At 37.6% G+C, this 10,077-nt stretch overlaps 1 protein-coding gene across 1 annotated transcript; it reads left to right on the top strand.

Moving 5' to 3' along the window:
• On the top strand, positions 8,248–9,092 carry LOC109227854 (uncharacterized mitochondrial protein AtMg00810-like). Its single transcript, XM_019393046.1, has 3 exons — positions 8,248–8,400; positions 8,588–8,622; positions 8,684–9,092. Exons 1-3 carry the CDS (start codon positions 8,248–8,250, stop codon positions 9,090–9,092), a joined length of 597 nt encoding a protein of 198 aa, XP_019248591.1.

The following is a 10,077-nucleotide window of genomic DNA, read 5'->3' as shown; positions in this document are numbered from 1 at the left end:
ATATATTATATATATATATATATATATATATATATATATATATATATATATATATATATATATATATATATATATATACAATATTATAGGATTTTCACCACCATCGAGCTATAATCGGTGGGCAGGCCCCTATTGGGTAGTACTACAGTATTTTCACCGCCATCGAGCTATAATCGGTTGGCAGGTCCCTATTGGGCAACCTCTGTTCAGATGGTAAGTTATACACCGAGCCTACTGTGGCCGAGCGCCTATGAGCATGTCTAGAATGGCCGAGATACAGATCCTAGTATGGCCGAGTGCCTATGAGCGAGCCTACTACGACAGCGCAATTACACATACCGTGCCTTATAGGGCCGAACATCTATTTTACTTACTATATTGAGAGAGTTGAGTCAGTATCAACAGGTAAGCACATCTTCGGGTTATCTTTGACTCACAGTTACTTTCAGTTATTATATTATCAGTTCGTTTCAGCTTTCAATTAATCTGTTGCCTTACATACTCGGTACATTATTTCATACTGACGTCTCTTTTGTCGGGGACGCTGCATTTCATGCCTGCAGGTCCTGATAGACAGTTGAATAGACCTTCCTAGTAGACAAATCCAAATATCAACTTGGCTGGTAAGATCTAATTCCCGGAGTTACCAGGTTTAGACCTTGGAGTCCATTTTCTTATACAGGTTGATGGGTAGGTCGAGGCCCTGTCCCGACCATGATACGGTTATCTCTAGAGCCTTGTAGACAAGTCATGTATAGTTTGTATATTAGTAGATGTTCATGGCGGCCTCGTCACGCGGTGCCATACTCAGCCCGAGTGTACCACTTTGTAACTGTAAACTCTGGAGGGGTAACCCTCAACTTAGGTCGATGAGTCCATATTCTAAATCATATGAAAATACTGCCTCTCTCATCTGAAGGGGTAAATATACCCAAAAGCTCATATATATATATAGCTTTTGGGTATGTTTACCCCTTCAGATGAGAGAGACAATATTTTCATATGATTTAGAATATGGCCTCATCGACCTAAGTTGAGGGTTACCCCTCCAGAGTTTACAGTTACAAAGTGGTACACTCGGGCTGAGTATGGCACCAGGTGCCGGCCACGCCCCGCCAGGTTTGGGGCATGACATGAGAGTTCCCGATTGAATTCTAGGTATTGAGATCCATAAGACATCTCAAGGTCTGGCATTGTCACAATCTCATTACATTAAAACAGTACTTGAAAAATTCAAGCACTTAGATATTAAAGTTGCAAAGACTCCAATTGACGTGAATCTTGCACTTGCAAAGAACAAAGGCCAAAGCATATCACAATTGGATTATGCTCGTGTGTTGGGATGTTTAATGTATATCATGAATTGTACTCGATCATATATAGCTTGTGCTAGAAGGAAATTGAGTCGATACACGAGTAATCCAGGTTAATATCATTGGATGGCAATGAAACGAGTCTTGAGATATTTAAACCATACCCAAGACTTTCCTTTGCACTACAGTAATTATCCTGCGGTGATTGAGGGATATTGTGATGCAAATTGAATTACCGGTTCAACTGATTCTAAATCCACCAGTGCATATATAGTCGCTATTAGTGGAGGAGCGGTATCTTGGAAGTCGTCCAAACAAACTTGTATTTCCCTCTCTACAATGGAGGCTGAGCTCATAGCCTTAGATAAAGCCGGTGAAGAAGCTGAATGCCTCTGAAATTTCTTGGAAGATATTCCATTTTGGCCCAAATCGTTGGTCCTAATATACATACACTGCGATATTCAAGCGACAATTGGAAAGGCTGGAAGCGTTATGTATAACGGTAAATCTCGTCATATACGCCGAAGACATAAAACCGTGAAGCAATTACTCTTTATAGGAATTATCATGATTGACTACGTAAAGTCAAGCGATAATGTGTCGGGTCCACTTACGAAAGGCCTAACTAGAGAGGTAGTTGAGAAATCATCGAGGGGAATGAGATTATGGTCGAGGACAAGTCATTGTGGTGATAACTCTAGCTAGAAGACTGGAGATCCCAAGATCTAGGTTCAAGGATATCAAATAAAGTCATTAATGACGGTTCAACATTACCAACTAAACATTTTGGTCCATTCTCGTGATGAGACAATGTTCTGTACCAAGGATAAAGCATTATGGGTTTTAATGGTTTCTAAATTTGATACGGGATATATCAAATAGTGTATCTATGGGATGAAATGTTTTGAAATCACCTACGTTAGTGTGAAGTGTTAGTCGCTTCAAGGAGAATTTCGTAAGGCCGGTTCTCTACGCACTTATGAAATCAGGCGGTGTTCATGGCTGAAACGAACACAACAATGAGAACCAAAGACGGTTAAGGGTTGATTCTGTGACTTATGATTATCTAGGTATACACCAAAGTTCGACCGTTCAAAGATATCAAATCTACCGATTGACCGAGTATATCTGACATAAGTTCACTACAGAAAGTTCAAAGAGAAACCTACTTATCGAGATGCGATTAATCCTTGCTTGTAAATCACACAGTTTTTCATGCATATTTTCATGATATAGCAATTCCCCATTCATGTGGAGGATTGTTGGGTTTAAGCTTGTTAGAGCTTAAAATAGATTGAATGGGAAATGGAGAGAAAAATAAATTTTTTTAATTTCTCTATTTGACAAAGGGACATTGTCCCATATGGAGGAGGAAAAGAGTTTTGATGGGTATATATACAATTTCACTTCGTCTAGCTCTTAAAGAGCTGAATTTCCAGTCAGAATGTAAATTTGGCGGTTTGCGTAAATGTCCGTTTTATAAAGTAGCCATTTTGAGTTTCAGCCTTTACATGAAGAGTTGCAACTCTTCGGTATTATCCAATTTTTTGGCTATAAATACATGTTCTTTCCCACAGATTTTCCTTTCGAAAATTCTGATTTCTCCTTTTTCCCTCTGCATTGTTTTTAACAGAAAGAAAGCAGTAAGTGTGATTTGCTACTGATCTTTGAGTTTGTTGGTCACTGGGATTTGAAGTACCGCTACACCAGTGAGGGTAGTCCATTCTATCCTGGGAGACAATAATCCTAAACCTCGGTCTTCGGGTACTAGGAGGGGATTAAGTTCCTTAAGAAAATACTGTGAATTCAGTAGGCTCGGATTAATTTTTTGCTTATTTTATATTACTATTTTTACGTTGCTACTGATTTTTTGAATATATTTTTTAATACAGAGTACTAACAATATATACATAAAAAATTTAACATTATATGCTATGTATAATTTTTGGTGAATAGGGTTCAATTGAACCCTCTACCGTGCACCTAGATCCGCCCCTACTTGCACCCAGAGGTTGTTTATGTTGTTTGAATCCATGGCCTCTGAGTACGCGATGACAACTTTTACTATTGTGTCAGGCTGCCTTTCATTTGAGTATCACTACTTCTACGTTTTCTTTTTCAATAAATTATACATCTGAAAGGAGAAGGGGAAATAGGGACGGGATTATAAGGTGGAGGATCTAACCATCACCTGGGAAAGAATATTATATTTTCACCTAACTCTACTATGAAAATACTCCCACTTGATCTGAACTTTTGTGCACCATCTCTTCAAATATGCCTGCATGTATTGCCGTTTGAGCACCTTTTGGAATTCCAGAAAATGTTTGTACCAAGAGAATATACATTTGAACAGTTTTTTTTTTAAAATTGTTTTTATAAATTTGTTAGTTAACATGTGGAGAAAGATCTTTCTCTTTGATAACCCCGTGATACCACTTCTACGAAAATAAACTTTTTTTTTCGGAAAACTTTTAGAGATTTTCTTTTTAATTTTAAAGAAACACCTTTTTTGAAATATCTTTTGCAAGATTTAAAAAATCATGGAAAAATTCCGCCAATTTCTTGACACTATTGATAATGAATAATTTTATAATCGACCGAATCCTCAAGTCATATTTTATATAAGATATATTTGTTGGAACAGTTAGTGGTTAGGACTTAACTGTGGTTAAAGGAGTTACTGTAGAGGTTAGTAGGTTTTTAGAGGTTAGTTAACTATACTGTGTATATGACAGTTAGGTGACAATAGTAGATTAGGTCAGTTGATTAAATTAGCTCTGTATATATATATATACACACACACACACACACACATTGTAATCTCATTGTAAAACATAAGAGATCAATTTATTTTTCTTCTAGAAGGCTCTAACAGATCTCTCTCTCTCTCTGCTCGAAAACTTTTGCTCTCACTTCTGCACAAGCTCATTTCCTCCATGGGAGGAGCTTGGAACTGAGCTAGAATCATCAAATTCACATGGTATCAGAGCGTTTGATACTGGAAGTTTCCGCTAAATCTTAGAACTCTGTTTCAATTTCTTCTTCTTCTTCAAATCTCAGTTGAAGTTCAACAATGGCGGCTGATTCACTATTTGTGCATCCTTCCGATACTCTTAGCTCAATTCTAATTCTAGTAAAACTATATGGATCTGAGAATTATGGATTGTGGCGTCGATCGATGCAAATTGCATTACAAGCTAAGCAAAAATTAGGGTTCGTGACTGACACTTGTAAGAAGGAGTCGTTTGAAGCTGAACTCCATGAGGATTGGGAGACATGCAATGCTATTGTGCTCTCCTGGTTGATGAACACAGTGTCACCGGATCTCTTTAGTGTAATCGTTTATGCACCGAATGCGCATCTAGTTTGGGAGGATTTGCGTGAAAGGTTTGACAAAGTGAATAGAGTAAGGATATATCAGCTGCATCGAGAAAATACAACCATTTCTCAAGGAACAGACTCTATTTCATCTTACTTCACAAGGCTGAAGGAGCTCTGGGCTGAGTACGATGCCATGGTACCTTCACCAGGATGTGATTGTCCAAAATCGAAGGATTACATAGAGCATCTTCATAGATAGAGGCTACTTCAATTTTTAAGTGGACCGAATGAGTCCTATGAGCCATCGAGGAGGCAGATTTTAATGAAGATTGTGGAACCTACCTTGAATCAAGCCTACACGATGATAATCGAAGATGAAAGTCAGAGGTCCAGCTCTAACTCAACAGGAAAGGCTGATCCAATGGCAATATAAATTAGACAAGGACAACCATACAACGAAATGAAACCTTACATGTAGTGTTAATACTGCAACATGAAAGGTCACTTGAAAGAGAATTGTTACAAACTATTTGGTTATCCACAAGACTTCAAAGGAAGGAAGAAATTTGTAGCCAACAATGTGATTGGTAACTCTGATTTGAACAAAAGGACTCCATCAGTGGATGAGGAATCAAGCCTTGGGCACACAGGTGACAAACCTTTCTTCACAAAGGAGCAATATGGGCAAACTCTCACTATGCTGAACAAAGGAAATACTGAGCCATAGGTGAACATGGCAGGTATAACATCTTCATTTATGGAAGACTTAGATTGTGAGGAATGGATAATAGATTCAGGGTCTTCGCATCATATTACTGCTAGCCTAGATAGATTACACAGTAAAACTGAGCTGAGATCATGTATTAAAGAACATGTTAACCTACCTAATGGAGGAAAGTCCACTATAACACATAAAGGAATAGCAGAATTCCTAGAAAATATGAGAATACACAATGTACTTTACGTTCCAGACTTCAAGTTCAACCTGTTATCAGTTTCAAAACTGAAAAAGGAGCTCTCTTGCTCTGTCAATTTCTTTCCTGATTTTTTGTATATTTCAGGACCTTTACAGTGGCAGGGTGAGGGGGATTGGTAGAGAAAAGGGAGGACTGTACATAGTCAAGAAAGATATAAATAAGAAGTTTCAATTGCCAGTGATGAATGTAGTTGTATCACAACAAAAAGAGGACAACATATTATGGCATAGGAGGCTTGGGCATGCTTCAATAAGCACCATGAAGAATATGACATCTTTGCAAAATAAATTGAGTAATGTCAACGTAAACAATGATTGTTCTATCTTCCCTCTGGCAAAACAAAACATATATATTTTCCTAATAGTTAATCTAGGAGTCAGTCTGTATTAGAACTTCTACACATGGATGTCTAGGGTCCCTACAAAATTCCTCCTCATGATAAGAAGCAGTTCTTTCTGATGTCTAGATTCACTTGGATATATTTGTTGCAGTTTAAAAGTGATGTGTTTGTTGTACTGAAATTATTTCTTGCTATGATAAGAACTCAGTTTAATGCAATTACAAAAGTCATTCATATAGACAATGGTATTGAATTTTTTAATCACCCATGCACTAGCTTACTCATATGGCATTCTACATCAAAGTAGTTGTGTCTATACTCCACAACAAAATGGAGTTGTGGAGCGCAAACATAGGCATATTCTTGATGTAGCAAGGGCACTGAAGTTCCAAGGTACAATTCCAACCAGATTCTGGGGAGAATGCATAGATACAGCCGTATATCTTATCAACAGATTGCCAAATGATGTTTTAGGTGGCAAAAGTCCTTTTGATCTTCTATATTCCAGACCACCTATTCTTGCACATTTGAAGGTGTTTGGATGTCTATGTTATGATGTGAATTTGCCCAAAGGAGACAGGTACAGCTAGACCCAAGGCTGCTTTATTCTTGGGTTATTCAGCCACACAAAAAGGTTACAAGTTGTTAGATCTTGAGACTAAGCAATTGTTTGTTAGTCGAGATGTGGTATTCAAGGTGAATATATTTCCTTTTCAATAAGTTGCCAAGTTCTCCTATCCCTCATCTATTGGTTAATCCTCCACAGCTCATGACAGGGGGAGATTGCAAGATCATGAAGTACTGGACTATGAAGTATATGATGAAGCATACTCAGTTGACACTCATAAAAACTCTGAGAACTCTGTTGATAGTGAAGCTCATGATGAAGCAGTAGATGATGTTGTCAATAATAATTTTGAACCAGCTGAGGATACTCATGTAGTAACTGAAGGTGAAGCTGCACTTGCTCCTACACTTACAGAAGCTACACCTGCTCCTGCACTTACAGACACACCTACAAACATTACTGAAGGCATTATGGAGCCTAATCACACAACACAAAACTTGAGAAAATCAGGAAGAACTGCTAAAGCACCATTGTGGCTTCAAGATTTTGTAACTAGTAAGAAGGCAAATGGAGCAACACTACACACTTTAGCAGACTGCATCTGTTATGACCATGTGTCAGAAAAATGAAGCAGTGGACTATGAAGTATATGAGGAAGCATACTCAGTTGACATTCATGAAAACTCTGAGAACTCTGCTGTTAGTGAATCTCATGATGAACCTGTAGATAATGTTGTCAATAATAATTCTGAACCAGTTGAGGATACTCATGCAGTAACTGAAGGTGAAGCTGCACTTGCTCCTACACTTACAGAAGCTACACCTGCTCCTGCACTTACAGACACACCTACAAAAATTACCAAGGCATTATGGAGCCTGATCACACAACATTAACCTTGAGAAGATCAGGAAGAACTGCTAAAGCACCACTGTGGCTTCAAGATTTTGTGACTAGTAAGAAGGCAAATGGAGCAACAGTACACACTTTAGCAGACTGCATCTGTTATGAACATGTGTCAGAAAAATGAAGTAGTGGACTATGAAGTATATGAGGAAGCATACTCAGTTGATACTCATGAAAACTCTGAGAACTCTGCTGATAGTGAAGCTCATGATGAACCAGTAGATGATGTTATCAATAATAATTCTGAACCAGCTGAGGATACTCATGCAGTAACTGAAGGTGAAGCTACACTTGCTCCTACACTTACAGAAGCTACACCTTCTCCTGCACTTACAGGCATACCTACAAACATTACTGAAGGCATTATGGAGCTTGATCACACAACACAAACCTTGAGAAAATCAGGAAGAACTGCTAAAGCACCACTGTGGCTTGAAGATTTTGTGACTAGTAAGAAGGCAAATGGAGCAACACTACACACTTTAGCAGATTGCATCTGTTATGACCATGTGTCAGAAAAATACAAGAGCTACTTGGCCAAGCAATCAGCCCTCACAGAGCCTCAAAGCTTCAAGGAAGCATCTCAGGATGACAATTGGATTGATGCAATGAAACTGGAAATTAAGGCATTAGAAGACAATAATACATGGGAAATAGTAGACCTATCAAAAGGCAAGAATGCAATTGGATCTAAATGGGTCTACAACATAAAATACAAGTCAAGTGGAGATGTAGAAAGATAGAAGGCTAGATTGGTTGCAAAAGGGTATAACCAAAAGGAAGGATTGGATTACCATGAGACTTTTTCACCAGTTGCCTAAATGGTGAAAGTGAGAACACTGATTGCATTGGCAGCATCAAGGGGTTGGAACTTGTATCAAATGGATGTCTACAATGCATTATTTCAAGGAGATCTATATGAAGAGGTGTGCATGGAGCTTCCTCATAGATTCAGAAGACAGGGGGAGTCAAAGGTTTGTATATTGAAGAAATCATTGTATGGGCATAAACAAGCCTCAAGGAAATAGAATATAAAGCTTACTGAGGCATTAAAGGAATCAGACTACAAGCAGAGCTTGTATGACTATTCCATATTTACTAAAAGTAGAGGAGATAACTTTGTGGCAATATTGATATATGTGGATGGCTTGTTAATTACAGGGAATGATGATGGTCACATACAGGAGACAAAAGATGTACTACATCATAAATTCAAAGTGAAAGACTTTGGAGAATTGAGGTATTTTCTGGGAATAGGGATCATGAGACAAGCAAGGGAATTTTGTTGAATCAAAGAAAGTATGCATTGCAATTGGTGTCAGATCTGGGATTAGGAGGAACTAAGCCAGCAGCAACACCTATTGATTTGAATCAGAAATTTACTTCACAAGAGTATGATCAACATACTGGTGCATCAGGAGATGAGGCATTAGGTGATGCATCAGCCGATCAAAGAAGCATTGGGAGATTGCTTTATCTAACAATAACCAAACCAGACATTAGCTATGTTGTACATACTCTAATTGAATTTATGCAAGCACCCAAAAGATCTCACTGGGATGCATCAGTTAGAGTAGTAAAGTACATCAAGAAAGACCCAGGAATGGGAATTCTTATGAGTAGTGTACAGTCAAATACCTTAAGCTGCTACTCTGATGTTGATTAGGCAGCATGTCTAAATACAAGAAGATCAGTGACTAGGTTCTTAGTGAAGTTTGGGGAGTCCCTAATATCATGGAAATCGAAGAAACAACAGACAGTTTCAAGAAGCTCTACAGAAGCAGAATATAGGAGTTTGGCAGTAGGTACATCAGAAATAACTTGGTTGTTAGGACTGTTCTCAGAGTTAAAGGTGTCCATTGAGCAACCTATAGACTTATTCTGTGATAGCAAGACAGCATTGCATATTGCAGCCGATCCTATATTCCACGATAGGACAAAATATATAGAGATCGATTGCCAGTGTTGGAACAGTTAGGTGTTAGAACTTAACTGTGTTTAAAGGAGTTAACTGTAGAGGTTAGTAGGTTGTTAGAAGTTAGTTAATTCTATTGTGTATATGACAGTTAGGTGACAACTGTATATTAGGCCGGTTGATTAAATTAGCTATATATATATATATATATATATATATATATATATATATATATATATATATATATATATATATATTGTAATCTCATTGTAAAACATAAGAGATCAATTCATTTTTCTTCTGGAAGGCTCTAACACATCTCTCTCTGCTCGAACATTTTTGCTCTCACTTCTGCACAAGCTCATTTCCTCCATGGGAGGAGCTTGGAACTGAGCTAGAATCACCAAATTCACAATATTGGATCATTGTCTGAACATTACAATTTAACGAAGTAGAATTATAAATCTAATTTCGTATAAAAATTTAAGAAAAATGCCTATGATATTCAAACTCTATGCTTGCTTTATCACATTTCTAAATTTTCGTGAGATTCCTGAAATTCCTTTAGAGTCTATTGAATAGTTTTTTTTTTTTTTTTATTGATTATGCATGTGATTTTACTTGAGGATATTAACGGTCCAATTCGATTTAATTTTCACTTATATAAAAAAAGAAATCAAAACAATTATGTTGATTTGCTACTTTGCTATGAGAACATTTGACGTCCTTCGTCCAT

The sequence above is a fragment of the Nicotiana attenuata genome, chromosome 6 (assembly GCF_001879085.1).
Source record: "Nicotiana attenuata strain UT chromosome 6, NIATTr2, whole genome shotgun sequence".
Taxonomy (NCBI): Eukaryota; Viridiplantae; Streptophyta; class Magnoliopsida; order Solanales; family Solanaceae; genus Nicotiana; species Nicotiana attenuata.
The sequence above is the reverse complement of the archived record's forward strand: the minus strand, read 5'-3'. Positions and strand labels throughout refer to the sequence as shown.